This window comes from Podarcis tiliguerta (assembly GCF_965153285.1).
Source record: "Podarcis tiliguerta genome assembly, chromosome: 13".
In the NCBI taxonomy this organism is placed as follows: domain Eukaryota; kingdom Metazoa; phylum Chordata; class Lepidosauria; order Squamata; family Lacertidae; genus Podarcis; species Podarcis tiliguerta.
In genome coordinates this window covers 33460322-33475909 of record NC_139546.1, presented here as the reverse complement: position 1 = coordinate 33475909, position 15588 = coordinate 33460322, and the positions used below count along the sequence as shown (strand labels likewise).

Genomic DNA, 15588 nt, shown 5'->3' with positions numbered 1-15588 from the left:
TAAATCTCAGATTGCTGTAGCACTGAATTTCAGACTAGAAGAATGAGAAACTGAGAGAAACAAAACGAACAGAACCTTCCAGCCCTACCCAGGATGCTCTGACAGCATAAAACCTGGTGGAAACATATCAAAAATACAGTAATTAAAATTAGAGGGGTTTTTAAAAATTTAAATTGCCTATATGTACCTACCCCTTCATGGATCACTGCCTTGTCGTAGCAAAGGAGCTTGAAAAACTCCAAGAAGCTATGGGCTGTGCTGTGCAGGGCCACCCAAGACGGACAGGTCATAGCTGAGAGTTTAGACTAAATGTGATCCACCTGGAGAAGGAACTGGCAAACCACTGCAGTATTTTGCCAAGAAAACTCCATGGACATGAAAAAGGAGAAGCTTTGAGAAGAAAGTGAGAGTTTCCAAGGCATGCTCTGGCTCATGGGGGTCACGGAGAGTCGAACACGACTAAGGTGATTAAACAACAAACAAAAATATGTACCTATCGTCTGCCAAAGGCATGGACAAATAAAAATATTCAAATCCTGCCTGAGCATGGCCAGGGAAGGGGACTTTTTGATCTCTCTCAGGAGGGTGTTCCAAGGGCAGGGAGCCACCAAGGGGGAAGCCCTTTCTCAGGGCTGTACCCTCCTTGCCAAACACAACTGTGATCCTTCAAGAAGGGCCTCTCCCCCTCCGGTCGTAAATTGCATGTTGGGGCATATGCAGAAAGGTCTGCCATGAAATCTCCTTCCCATGAAAGTCCTGAAGCTTGTGCTTGCCCTTATAAGGAGGAAGTCGTGTGTGAAATGGAACTTCACGCAGATCTGGTTACATGTCTCCTCGAGAAACTCTGCCATTACGAGGCGATGGACAAATGCACATAATAAATACATGGGGATCCCTGCGATTCCGGCTGACACAATACTCATAACCATATGTAATTGTTCATGTGTGCCTTCTGGTCTCACTCACGTAATGGCAAGAAGACAGGATGGGAAAAACCTGGAATGGGTTACAAATCAGGAATGCGATTAACAATGATGCTAAGTATTTTAGAGAGAAGGCCCCTAGGCAAGCGAGGCTCCTTGGCTGTAGTTCAAATATCTGGTGCTTCCCAATGTGGAAAGTGCCCAGCTCGCTCCCGGCAAGGGACTTCTTGGAAATTTCCTACCATTTAGTAACGTGGTATCTCTTTTTGCAAGATGGGAAAGTGGTGGCCAAGTTCCTGGCCAGAGGCAGAACGGACAATATTGTAATGGGTGGGTCAGCTGGTCTGGCTGACATCCTAAGGATTCCGCCCACAGGCACTGTGACTCTGGTTGTAAAAAGAAACTGCTAGAGTAGTAGATCTCCTCGCTTCCAGACCACCTGTTTATTGACTATTCAAGCTGATTTGTTTGCAGAAAGTTTGTGGGGAGTTAGGCAACACTAGCTGTGGAGCAAGCATTTATGCTGATTTGTTTGCAAGGATGTTATACAACAGTGCTTCAAGCAATTGCTTTCTGGTGCCTTTTCATGTCGCTTTCCCAAAAAGGTCTGTGGGGTTTTTTTTTGGGGGGGGGGTGAAGAGAAGATTTGTGTCACAAGAGCTTCAGATCAACAACAACCTGAATTTGCCAGTATGTGACTGAATCACACCTCTGAATGGTAACAGAATCATAGAACTGTAGAGCTGGAAGGACCGCAAGGGTCATCTAGTCCAACCCCCTGCAATGCAGGAATCTTTCACCTAATGTGGGAACTGAACCCACAACTCTGAGATTAAGAGTCTCATGCTTTACCAGTCTGGAAATGCCTGGGTGAAACTTGGACAAGTTTAGCCCAGCAGATTCCCTTTCATTGAGCATATTAGCACTAATGTGCCTTTGCATAACTAAAGAAATGGCCACTCATTCCTTCTGGACTGGTAGTGAGCATGTCTGTCTTTCCACAGTTTCCCCCAATTTGTGGTGGATGATGACACTAGGCAGTCTACAAAGATGATGCAGTTTTACTTCAGAGTGACTGGAAATGTTACACAAAGAGGACTGTACAGTAGTACCTCCGGTTACGTAACCCTCTGGTTACTTAAACTGCAGGATGTGAAGGCGGCAAATCCAGAAGTATTTTACCGGGTTTTGCCGCTCGCACATGCGCAGAAGCGGTCCTCAGGTTGCAGAAACCTCAGGATCTGACTGGACCTCCAGAACAGATCCCGTCCGCAACTGGAGGTACCACTGTATTGCTCTCTGCAAGAATCTTATGGTGCTGATGGTTCGCTTAGAAATCTCCTAGAAATGTGTAAATACAATCATCTATCATAAAAACACACGAGTCAGTCTCTATTTACCTCGTCCAAAGGGAACAGGACCTGCGTACATTGTGCACCCCTGGAATTGTCACTGCTTGGAGGATTAGAGAAGGCATAACAATATTGTTCCCCTGAAAAGCGCTAAGAGCTAGCTGAATCCTCAGAATTAATTTATTTATTGAAATGTTTATGTCTGTACCATCAACAAAGGCTCCAGGAAAGGCTAACAAAAAACTATGTAAAACAGCCCCTGCAGACAGCTTACATACAACCTGACATGCACAACACACAAGGAAAAGAGGCAGGGAGGGAGGAGGCAGAAAAGCAAGCTCAGGCAGTAGTCCTTTGTTACAGAGTTCTTGTAACCACCAGCTGGAATGGACAGATTTGGAGAGGAGGAGCCAAATGTTTCTGGTCTTTCAGCAGAACAGATGGAGAGGCTTTGCAGTCCCAGGCCAGCTCTCCCTCTATAGCCTTTGGCTGAAGACAGAAGACAGTTCAGGCAGGGGCCTGTTGAAGCTGGTCTTTCAGCAAAGCCATTGCAGAGGTCCTGTGGTCCCGTCTCCTGTAGCCTGATGAAATGGCTGTATCAGCTGTCAAGGGCTTGAATGTCCCAGTCTCCTGCTTCTTGTTATGTGTTGCAGATGATTTTAAGAGTTGGCAGGATGGAATGGGCTGAAACCTGGGATTTGGACTGTGTCACTTAGGCCTGCCTAGTCCAGCATCCTCTCCCCCACAGGGGCCAACAAGATGCACAAGAGACGTCTCCCACTGTCATTCTGCAACACCTGGAATACTGAGGCATGTAGAGAGGCTCTGCTCCACATGCTTCCATCACTGGAAGGACAATGGATAGCAGTGGAGGGCAGAACCACAGAACGGAAGCTGTGGTACTCAGTCTCTAGGGAAGTTTGCCTTGCTCTGCACACACCATACATTTAAAGCATATGCGAAGCACATGACTTATTCCAAAGAATCATGGGAGCTGTAGTTTACCCACCACAGAGCAGCAAGTCTCAGCACCCTGAACAAATGACTGTTCCCAGCGTTCTCTGAGGGAAACCATGTGCTTTAAATGTGTGGTGTGTACACAGCCAGTATCTGGGGTGCTCAGGGGCACAGGGGACCTGGGAGCTGAGCTCTCTGCAGGCAGGGCAAGGATGTGGCGAGGGGGTCAGCATCAGGTTAAAGCAAAGAATGTCACTGCAGCAGCCGTCACGTAACCCTATCTTCCTCTTTACTGCCCGCAAACCATTGCACACGCAAGGATTTGGTGTCCGTGGGCCAGAGGATTTAATGTTCCCATCGGGGAGAGACCTGCGGAATCACATGTCTTTTGGGTGCAGAGGCAGCAGCAGCGAGATGGTCAGAGAGTGGAGGATGGGCCGAACCACCTTCAAAACAGCCGAGTTATGAATATATTCCCAACAAAATGATGCAGCAAGGACAGCCGAAAGTGGCTTGTTCACACTAGTTTTGCAGCTGCCCATCTCCCATGGATGTTACTGCCTCAGACTGTGCCTTGGGGCAGGGCAGTTTTTAGGCTAGAGGGGGTAAATGCTCTCTAACTGGGCACCCTCCTCTGCTGGTGGGTGCCTGGTGGGCATTGGTGGTGGCAGTGCGCTGATCAGCACTAGGCAGATGCAGCTTCAATGCTACACAATGTCGCAGAGTGACATTATGTCGGAAGCACTGTAGGGTATTAAAATGGCAGCTGCCCAGCATAGATGGGAACAGTAGTTATTGAGTTTATATACCGCTCTGTACCCAGAGGTCTCAGGGCAGTTCACAGAAAATGAGGCTCCAGGGCAGACCGTAATTGTGAGCCCTGCTGGGACGCTGGGGCCCCAGGAGGTGCCCCAAAGAACTGAAATTCTGATGCAGGACTTGGTGGTGGATTTGAATGCTTTCCTGTGCAAATATTCCCTGTAAATAAAAAATGTGCTGTCAGGGAGGAAGGTTCCGCTCCAGTCCACTTTCTGAGCACAGGAAGGTTTTGAACAGGGGAGCATTTAACCATTTCCCCTCTACCTAGTGTCTGAAAATATAGTCTGTTCTACCACCTCAACGGACTTTGTCACCTAATTACCACCGCCTAACCCCACCTCATACATACAGACCAGGCCTCAGATGATGGAGGTGATAGGACAAGCCCCATTATTTGTTGACACGTCCGCATCTACTAAACTTTCCATAATCTCTTATACATCTGGATTGGCATTTGGATGAGAAAGAGGCATCATTCCTCAAGGAGCAAAGCTGCCATACGGCAGGCCTCCAGAATTTGTGAACCACATACCTCAGCACCTGTGGTCTACTAGCATCTCTCTTACTCTGTTTTTAAAATAGTCCCAAGAAGACTGAAAAGCCAGCCAAGTTATCAGGCTTCCATAGTTACAGGGAATAAATGGAGAGAAAGAAGACTCTGCTTTGAAATAGCTGAAAGGAGAAAGAAAATCACCCTGAAGAAGAGTTTTCTAGTTTGAAACAGGTCTAGCCTTTTCAGAAACTCTTGTTCATAAATAAGGGACAGCACACTTCATATTCCCTGACTCTCAATATCCTATGTGGAGGGGCCATGTGGGGGCTCATTGAAGGTGGGGTGATTAATGAGGCATAGGACCCTTGCATTAAGATGAATCTCCAAATCCATGAGAGCCGAGTGCTCATAATATTACATTGGTGCATACTTCCCCTTGCTTCTGTATTGTGCTTTGTTTTGTACAGGCTTGTAACCACAACAATTATGTGTGATTATATTTGCTGTTTGTAATGTTTAATGAAAATAATGAAAATTATTTTAAAAAGAAAGCAAACAATAAGTACAGGGCATTGTGGTTGAAGACTCTACAGCTGTGTTCATACTCCCATTTACTGTGGTTTCCAGTGCTGGGTTTTTAATCCACGTTCACACATAGTAATCCAAAACACATATGTATCCTGTAGATTGGTCTAAAAGCCTTTTTTTTTTTAATGTCCTCAAGTCATTCCTAATTTGTCTCTAACCAAGGTGTGAACTTCTTTGCCTAAGGTAAAAAAAATGTCCCATCATCTCCTGGTGTGTACAGAAACAGAAACTAAATGGCGAAAGAGCTGTGAAATGCAGAGGGGTTGGGATGAGGGTGAGGGGAGGACAACTTCATCTGGTCCTGTGAACAGTGGCGTAGCGTGGGTTGTCAGCACCCGGGGCAAGGCAAGTAATTTGCGCCCCTAACCCGTGGATTTTAGCAGGGGGCAGAGAGCTGTGAGTGTGAGCGCGCCCCCCCCAGATGTTGCGCCCGGTGCGGCCGGCCCCCCCTGCACCCCCCACGCTACGCCACTGCCTGTGAACACACCCTCAATGCAAAGTATCATTTGTTCGGTTTGCCTAAGCGTTGATTCCCAGAAGGGGGCTTATGGATGCGTGAAAAGCTCATACAGTCCCTACCCTCAGGCTTGCACTATAAAAGACATGACACAAAAGGAAGAAGGGATGAGGAAGGAGGAGGAGGAGGGGGAAACAACAGATTAATTTTAGAGGCCCCTTTGGGTATACTTCCTCTTGCTTTTGGCACTGGCATGGTGCAGTCTCTGGCTGAGTGTGAGATCAGATGCTGCTGTTCGGTCAGCATACTCAGCTTCCCTCTCTTGGCTCCAGGGGTGTCCCTGAGGAAAAGCTCCGTGCTTCAACGTTCACCCAGAACATGAACAGCTGCCATGAAAAAATACGCTGCCAGTTTCGGTGGGGAATCCTTTCTCAAAACAACACAGGTTAAAACCCCATTGTGGCCCTGTCTGTGATATGAGGTTTAACCTCCCTTCTTCTCCTGCTTCCTCCTTCCCGGATTAAAAAGTTTTTGGGAGCAAGAGCCCCTCTCTTCCTCCTCCTCCTCCTGCCCGCTCTCCACCAAGTCCTTAGAAATCCAGACATATTCATCACCTCTTTACTTGATGAGTTGATGGAGCTCCTTCTATCTAGCACTCTTCTTGTGTTCAGGTACTTCTTGGAAAGAAGCTGTCACTTCCACACAAATGTCAAATACCAGGGATGGTGGGGGGGAATGTTTGCAATGCTCAAGGAATCTGCTTCATGTCCCTGACCCCCACCCCTTCCCCAGTTGCCCTCCCAGAGATTAAGCCATAGCAGAGGAACTGGCTCCCAAATTCTTACTCAGATTGCTCAAGCACCTGCCCTCCCTGCAACCCCCCCGGCCCTAAAAAACCCATTATTATTATTATTATTATTATTATTATTATTATTATTACATCCATGCCACAAAGCCTTGGCATTACATCTCACCTCACAACACACTGTGTGATCTTATCTTAAGGTCTGGGTGCCTATAGACAAGTACTGGCCAACAAAACTGTGCCTTGTTCCATTTCTTGAGAGGCGGCATCTTGATTAGGCAAAATGGAATAAAATGGATGCACACATATACAAAGATCCTTGGGCTGGGGAGGGGCCTCAAAATTTTTATTCAAATGTTAATCATTTATTTTTAGTTTTCTGTTTGTTTCCAGCTTTTAATATCTCATTTGAGTTTTCAGTAACCACCAACACCTTAGCTACTATTTTTATCCAGCTTCAGACAGCTTGCTATCAATCCAACAAGAGGTGATAATCTTACCGCATGGAGCCAGCTTTCTTGGGCTGGAGGCTTATGCCCTTAGGACATGAACCAATAAAAACAATTTGTACATAATGTCTGTTGAAACACCACAGCAAGAAAGCTTCAGGCAACCCATGATCACTGATTAATATGGTTGCTCGAATGGATGCGCTGGCTGGGCAGGGAGGCAGATAGGTCAATATAGCCTCACAAGGAAGGAGACAGTGGAGAAAGTTCCAGAATAAAATAACCTCAACTTGAAATCTGGACAGCTATTGCTAATCACTGTAGACAATGCTGAGGCTTCATCCAGACTTCCTTTTTGTGCTGTTTTTCCATACCCTCCAACAAATAGGGGCATCCTAAATAATAATAATAATAATAATAATAATAATAATAATAATAATAATACCTCACCCATCTGACTGAGCTGCCCCAGCCACTCTGGGCGGCTTCCAACATATATAAAAACATAATAAAATATTAAACATCAAACACTGAACTGCCTTCAGATGGCTTGGGGGTCAGATAACTCCATATCCTCCAACATTTATTTGATAAAAATAGGGATGTCCTAAAGAAAAGCAGGACATTTCAGGATCAAATCAGAAACCAGGACAGCTTCTCTAAATCTAAGACTGTCCCTGGAAAATCAGGACACTTGGAAGGTCTGTGTTTCTAGACACAGGTCCACACTGCGTCAGAATGCTTTTTTTCTTTTCTTTTTTTTGCCCCAGCACTTTCCCCTTGAAAACCTTTTGAGAACAAAAGAAAGAAATGCAAGAACCTAGTTTTATTTCAATTCTTATTACGTTGAAGAAAAATGCTGAGGTCACCCAGTACAGCTGGGAACAGGTTTAAGACAGCTATAGACCTCACAGGCACTGTGCGTTCAAAGCAGTATCATACTGTTTTAAATGGCTGTGGCTTTCCGCAATGAATCTTGGGAAGTGTAGTTCACTAAGGGTGCTGCAAGCTGTTAGGAGACCCCCCCCCCCATTGCCCTCACAGAGCTACAATTCCCAGAGTTCCCTGGGAAGAGGAATTGACAATTTAAGAATGCTGGCATGACCACCGTGAGGGGACTAGGGGTCTCCTCACACCTGTCAGCAGTCAGCACTTATAACAAACTACAGCTCCCATAATTCTTTGGGGAAAGCCATGACTGTTTAAAATAGTAGAAATATTTAAATATTTTGTGCAGATGAGGCCATAGTCTCTCTCCATTACATTAAAAACATAAGAAGTCACTTGTCACAGGGATTATGACCTCCACAATAAAGAGCTGTTTGTGTTGTTTTCAACAGTATTATATATTGGTGGAAGACCTGTGGTTACTAGCCACAATGGCCAGAGACACAGCAACCATGCTTAGAGGCCACACACTCAAGTAACAGATACTGAAGACAAATGACAGGACGTAGAATATCTGATTGGTCATGGTCGGAAACTGCATCCCGAGGTAGACGGGCTAGTGCTCTGATACAGAAAATAAAAAGAATGTTTCAAAACACGTATACGTGTTTTTATACACGTACAGGCATAAGCATGTTTGAGTAATTATATAACATTTAATTCTGCGCAAATGAAGAAGACGCGGCAAGCAGATTGATCTAATAGCATATATGGGAGCGAGGGCAACCCAGTCCTCTGTGTGTCTTCATTATAGACGACAAGTGACAGAAATAAACCCTAAATCTGCTAGAGGCAGGAGGGGGAGGCTAGGGTGAGATCTCTTGCAAGGAACAGGCGAACATTTGAGTGACACATGGGTCTGTGGACACCCGGCCTCCTCTCCCCTACTCTCCCCCCACCCCCGCCAAGCCAAGCCAACCACCCTCCTGGCTTCTCCCTCTCAAGTCAGCAAAAAATACCTTCTCTCCGCAGAAGGCCATATGTGAGTTGGTGGCTGAGGTGATGTCAGCACCAGTCACCCAATGGGGGCCCACCGACAATGTCCGGGGATCTGGGCCCCGGTCTGCCTCATAAGGACGTGTGCCAGCCTCCGAGCTCGGTGAAGGCTTCTGTGCGAGGACGGGTCGTGTGGGCTTTCCCTCCATCGTTGGATACCGTGTGCCAAGGACCATGGTCTGTTGAGAAGGAGAAGGAACTCAAAAGGGGGCACGAGTGACCGCACAAGTCAGGGGGGTCGAAGAAGCAGGCCGAGCCGACAGGAAGAGAGGAGCAGCTTTTCACACAGCAACGGGGCAGCTGTGGTTGGGCAACGATGGAAAACGCCCACGCCAAAACAGGGGAGGAGTGCTTGGCTTACTTTGGAGTGAATGAGAATTCAGGCCTCTCTCCCGAGCAGGTGAAGAAGCACCTGGAGAAATACGGATACAATGGTGAGTGGCTGCCTGAGTTATAGGACCACGTTGGTACCCACACGTCGAGGTGCCAGGATGCAGAGAAGGGCAGAGGGAGGGAGGGAGGGAGGGAGGGAGGGAGATGCATGGAAGGAAGGATGGAAGGAAGGATGCAGCTGAAAGGATGGCCACCTAAATACGGATACGAGAACCAAAGGAAAGCCAAGGATGATCGGGCAAGAGATGGACAGGTGGATGGATGCAGAGCCATGGCTTCTAGACGAAAAGGGTGGATGCACACACACAGAGGAGGTGGAAGAGCGGGGTTTCAGTACATGCCGAAGAAGAATTGTTACATAGGCACAGGAAGGGAAGGAAGAGCCCGAATAAGTAGGCAATGGAAGGTGAACAGGGATGGAGGCAAAAGCAAAGGAGAAGAGCACTGAAGATTATTAGGATGGGGGGAGGTAGCCAGGCTGGGGACAGGGCAGCTGCTGCTTTGCTAAGAATAACCCAGTAATTCCCTTTGGTATGAAACAGATATTAAAATTGCTGATGGGCAACTTGTAGGAGCAGCCGGGAGGTTGCCTTGGGGGGGGGGGGTTGATATTCCACAGCCGCTAAGGGACAGGCTGGCTGGATGCAGGGTAACTGGGGAGAGGGTGATGTCCTTGGGGAACAAGTGAAATGGCAGTGGTTTATTGGGAAGGGTGTCAATATGAGGAGGGGAGGCTTTTTTGTTTGTTTGTTTTTGCAGGGGGTAGTAGTATCCTGCTGAAGATGCAGACAGTTAAGCAACAAGGACAATGTATTCCTCCCTGTTTCCCCATGCATGATATCCTCTAGGATCCAAGTCTTAACTTTTACAGAAGGGAATTGGGGGGGGGGGGTTTACAGGACACAAGTACATGGCACAGATACGATAAGGTGGGGTTGCTGTGAGTGTGTACCTATGCCATGTTGTGTTATGCACATGAGTATGCAACTGGCTGCAACTCCTTGTGGAGTCCTGCTAACAAGGGGCACCTCACACCCAACTTAATTCTGCGGCAGCAGCTCTGGCCCAATGGCTTCTTTCAGAACTATAGCCCATAACCTTAATTTTGGTAGAAGGCCCCTTTGCTGTCTGTAGCTGAGACCCATGTCCACCTCACAATTAACCTGTGTCTGCCTCACAATCAGTTCTATAATCCTAAGCATGACCCCATGGCTTGTTTCTAACTGTTCAGTTCTGATCTGCGATACTAACCTTCAACTCCATATGAAAAGCCAGCCGCATTAACTTAACCACAGAGCCTTTCTTCTCTGTCTCCACCTTTGCCTGACAATCCAGTCCACAAAGTCATAATAAAACACAACCCTAACCCGCTTCTCTCTCTCTCTTTCTTTCTTTCTCTCTCTCTCTCTCTCAACCCCACAGAACTCCCAGCTGAAGAAGGTGAGTCCTAATACTGGTGTGGAAAGGTGTTGGGAAGTGTTAGGACATAGGAAGTCCCACTGTACCCTGATCTTACCTGGCTCAAATTCTCTCTGCTGACTTTGTAAAGCAGCAATTACGGCTGCCAGGTCTCTATTTTTGGATTTAAGTTTTAAACCTTTAGCCATCTTTCCGGTTTTCCAAAGCAAGGACTAAAATGTCAAGAAGGGGAACTATAATCAATGGGGCTTTTTTTTGCTTGCCCTGAAAGGTTTAACCATTCTCTTCAGCTTACCCTTCCCATCAAATTTCAGCCTGAGGCACCAAGCACAAACAAGTTCATCCCCTAAACAGCTACTAGGCCTCACCCGTATCCCACCAGGCTCCATCGACAATCTGCCAGGCACCCGCTTAGCTCCCAGGCTCCATTCACAGGCTTCTTCTTGCCCAAGCCTATGGCACCTGGCTATCCTACCAGGCAGACCATACACTTGCCTTAAGAAAAGAGGGTTGGGTGTACACCAGCCTTTGAGGTGTTGCTGAGCCAGCAATGTGGGTTGTGGGGCCACTTATAAGAAAAGAGGTGATTTCTTCCTTTCAGTTATGGGAAAGGGGTGAACATTGCTCTGGAGGGAGAAAAATCAACTTGGAGTAGGCAATCTGGAGAGAAACGGCAGAGATGTTAAGCACCAACCACCACTTCTTAGCCCCAAGTTCCCTTTCTGAAGTGGCTTGTTCTCTGTCAGGCTTTTGTTAATGCATGGTTAGACCCTCAGGGGGTATCCACACTTCCTGCTCAATTGGAACAAATGGCAATTCAGTATTTTCTGGATTGACATTTGCTCCGATTTAGCGCTAAAGAGTGGCTTTTCCCTTGAAATGGAGTGGGGCAAAGGGAAAACTGATTGGATCTGTGCTTTCTATGCGTGGCACAAGTGGAAATCTGGATGAGCCCTCGGGAAAAGAGCACCTGGGGGGCTTATAGCTCACTTAGACCTCCCTGACTAGGCTTTGCTCGAAACCTATCATAGAGAATCCATCTCTCGTGGCAAACGTACGTCATTTCAGGTGCCCTCCCCAATCCCTTTCTAGCTAACTGCCCTCAGAAACTGGAATTTTTCTGCCCTCTGATCCTTTAACACCTCCCTTTCTTGCTTGTCAGGCAAAACCATTTGGGAGCTGGTGGTGGAACAATTTGAAGACTTGCTTGTCAGAATCCTACTACTCGCAGCTTGCATCTCCTTTGTAAGTGACTGTGGCCTTGTGGGTGAGGAAATTTGGGTTACTCAGAGAAGGGCCTTTGAAATACAGCCAGCATTGGGAAGTAGAGGCGAGCGGTTTTGGGGGCACATGGAGGGAAACAGTCAAAAGGAGACACATCCTAGGCAAGAGATGAACCGGTTTCCTTTAGAGTCAATGGCTGATGTGTACCAATGCCCATAGTTGGTGTGCTGAGAAGCTTTGCTCTTCAGTGAGCTGCCATATTGATATACTGCATCATCAATCACTGGAAGCATTCACTGGGACCTAATATGTCTCAAGGCTCAGTTTTGGAACATATTCTATGGTATGGCACACGGTATGTGTGAAGTAATGTTAAAGAAACATCTGAACATCTGGAGAGTTTATCTTTCCTCACCACTATTTAGATGTAAAGTGTTCCCAGATGTACGCATCCAAGTCAGGGCACTGTAGGGTACCCCCCCCTCCAGCTCAAGCCAAACTGCCCTCTCTGACTGCACAATGCTTTAGACAGGTTGCATTGTGCACTGGTTCGATAGACTGTCTTCCCTTCATGCTTAGGGGTTAGAGATATACTAGTTTCCAGTCAATTGGGGCTGTGCATGGCTAGCTTCTGCTATGAATCCGTAGAACCAATTTCCCCTGAACTCATCCCAAGAGAGTAGATTGTAGAGAAGGTTGTCTAGGCGAAAATGTAGTGATTGTGCTTTTACAGCAGGTGTATCTCTCAAATTATATACTTCTGTATCCACTCAAATTAGTAAATAAACTAAAACTGGCAACAGGGCATGGGGATAACTTGGCCTTTAGGCTCCTGTATGTAGAAAATGAGTTCCCTCACATTAATGGGGGAGCTCGCCAACCAGCTCCAGAACCTCTTTGCCAACTGCCCTGCTTCCACTCCCACCATAACTACAAAATGGAAGCGGCAGAAATGGACGTTTCCCTCCCCTCATCTTGCCTCTCCACAACTTGCCTCGCTGCCCGGTTCCTTGACACTTGAGATGCAGCCACCTTGGGCCGTGATACTAATTTCTGGAAGAGCACATGGCCTGGCTCAGCACCAAGAGGTCGCTGTAAAGGTCACCGTTAACGGCCTAGTTCTCAGGTAGCCTGAGCTCCCTCACCTCACTGCTCCTCAGAAAACCCAGGATACCTGGCATCTTCTTGCCCAAGGAGAAGAAGGCATTGGTGACCAGGCTTGCTGTGATCCAGCAACTAGTAATTCTCTCATTCCCTCTCTCATGCAAATCACCAATTAGTGTGCTGTATTACAGGGATTCTGGAGAGAGACAACAGTATCTTGTATAGACTCCAGTGGATCTATAGAAGCTACAGTCTCCCAGGTGTTGCTGGACTCCAGCTGCCATCAGACCCGGCTAGCCAACATGGCCAAATAATCTTTGCTATGCTTGTACATGGCAAGCTGGAGAGAGAACAAGTTGTGATATTTTCCTATAGCTTATGCTTATCCACACTTCCTCATCCCACTGCTTCCCCCCATCCCCGGGGAAAACTGCTCTTTAGCACTCAGTCAATCATGGCAAACGGCAAAATGAACTTGACATTTGATTCTCTGATTTAGCACTAAATAGCAGGTTTTTCCTGGGAAAGGAGCGGAACAAGGGACGAAAACACTTGGACTGCCTTGGTCAAGCAGAAAACTGCCTGGACCTGTGTTTTCTAGACACGAGACAAGCAGAAGTGTGTATGAGCCCTTACATACTCATACCTCTTTCAGATGAAGGATCCCAGGTCTAGTCTTTATTTCCTTTTCTGCAGCTTGACTTTAAGTTTTTACCCTCCGGAAACTTAATTAAGCACACAAGCCAACCTAGGAACATTTGGATTCTTGGCAATTTGCATTTCAGACAACTTGGTTTCCAATACTGTGGTTATTTCAAGAATAAACATAGTAAAAGGTTGGCTCCTTTTGTATTGTAAATATTTGGAACTGGAAACAAACAGGAAACAAAAGCAACCTGTTGTTTATGCCACAAGCTTGTTTTCTGCTACTCCAGAGGGTACGACCTGAAACAATGGATTCAGATGACAAGAAAGGAGATTCTGACTAAACCAAGGGGTTGGATTAGATGACCCTGGGAATCCCTTCCAGCACTACATTTCTGTGATTTCATTTATTCTTTGGTGATCTTAAATATGGAGATTCCAAATCTGGCTGGGAGATTTTAACTCAATTTACAATAGCACGCTGATTGAATATCGCCCCTCTGACAACTCCACTGTGTTGTCTCCACTGTGTATCCAGGACACAAGAGGAGCAGATGGGTTGCATCCCACACTACCCTTGCAAGTGTGCAAACCCTAATACCCATGTTGTGTTTACGTAACAAACACACACGGAGAGGGAAAGAGAGCAGCTCCCTCCAGCAGGGGGCAGCATAGACCTGGGTCAGACTGGAACATTTCATTTGCACTTGGGAAACGTGTTTTCTTCACATCTTTAAGCTGTGCATACAATTGCACACTTGCAGCTGCCCACACAATTACACAACATCCATAGGCTTGCACACACACACACACACAGAGACAAGCAGGAGCCCTTTGCACCGGAGTTCTCGGGTTTCATGGGATCAACTTACACGCTTCATCTTGTACACATGCAAAGTGCAGGCAGGGTTCAGCTGTCTCAAGATTCCAAATGTCAAGAGGAATCAAAAGGCAAATGCGATCCCAGAAGGATAAGGGAGGGGAGGGCGAAGGATGAGCCAGGATTCCTAACCGTGGAAATGAGTGAGAGCTATGCCTGCGCAAGATGGAGGCTGAAGGTCCCGCTCCCCCAGTTCTAAGCATGCGCCTCTCTTTTTTTGGCAGGTGCTGGCCTGGTTTGAGGAAGGCGAGGAGACTGTCACAGCTTTCGTGGAACCATTTGTCATCTTGCTGATCCTGATCGCCAACGCCATTGTTGGAGTATGGCAGGTAAACAAACCAACAACCATGCAAAATCAGCATTTGCATAGTGCCTCAAAGGGCTTTGCACACATAATTACCAATGGCTCGGTCAGTATTGTTTTCACTGTATTGAAAGGGTGGGCTGGGGCCACAGCTCCCAGCTTCCCTGGCCTTTCACCATGCCGACTAGGGCTGATGGGAGACCCAACAACATCTATGGAGAGCCACAGCTTCCCCTGCTGTACTGCAAAGCCTAAGGAGAGAATGGAAAAGCTACAAGCAGGAAGTGGGGCAAAGGACCCACAAGGATTTAGGAAGCAGGATAAAGCAACACAATTTTAAAAAATTATTATTACCCACCAAAGCAGCCCAAACTGCTGTGTTTCTGCTTCTTTTATTGCTTTTTTGTAGCCCAGTCATTTGGTGTGTAGGTGTCAAAGCATTGCCTCCAGAGAGGATCTTAACTATGGCTGTTGTGTCTCTTCTACTTCTAGGAGAGGAATGCTGAGAACGCCATTGAGGCTCTAAAGGAGTATGAGCCTGAGATGGGCAAGGTGTATCGGTCTGACAGGAAGTCTGTGCAGAGAATAAAGGCCAGGGAGATGGTTCCTGGTGACATCGCAGAGGTGGCAGGTAAGTCCCGGACCGAGGCAAGGAATGAAAGTGATTGCTTCAGGGTGAAGCAGACTAGACATAGAGTAAAGAGATTTTGGGACAGCATGGGTATCTTTCACAGCCTTTAAGGTCACACCCATACCATATATTTGAAGCACATTTCCAAAGAATTCTGGGAAATGTAATTAACTGCCCCCCACAGAGCTATAATCCCGAGTG

General features: G+C 46.9%; 1 protein-coding gene and 1 long non-coding RNA gene across 6 annotated transcripts in view; one reads left to right on the top strand and one right to left on the bottom strand.

Moving 5' to 3' along the window:
• Positions 1–5277: 5277 nt before the first annotated feature.
• Positions 5278–8852, bottom strand: LOC310663557. Its single transcript, XR_014504529.1, has 3 exons — positions 8751–8852; positions 5608–5975; positions 5278–5433 (listed from the first exon to the last, which is right to left on the bottom strand). It is a non-coding gene; the product is annotated as an uncharacterized lncRNA (long non-coding RNA).
• Positions 8586–15588, top strand: part of ATP2A1 (ATPase sarcoplasmic/endoplasmic reticulum Ca2+ transporting 1) — a 32533-nt gene continuing 25530 nt past the window's right edge. The window contains exons 1-5 of one of the 5 annotated variants that reach the window (XM_083411400.1): positions 8586–9221; positions 10603–10620; positions 11762–11844; positions 14677–14781; positions 15249–15387. In XM_083411400.1, coding sequence (XP_083267526.1) covers positions 9104–9221; positions 10603–10620; positions 11762–11844; positions 14677–14781; positions 15249–15387 — 463 coding nt within the window. In that variant the 5' untranslated portion in view covers positions 8586–9103. Of the gene's footprint in view, positions 9226–10602; positions 10621–11761; positions 11845–14676; positions 14782–15248; positions 15388–15588 lie in introns of all 5 variants that reach the window. The other 4 variants (XM_083411401.1, XR_014504520.1, XM_083411403.1 and 1 more) reach the window with 4 other exon arrangements.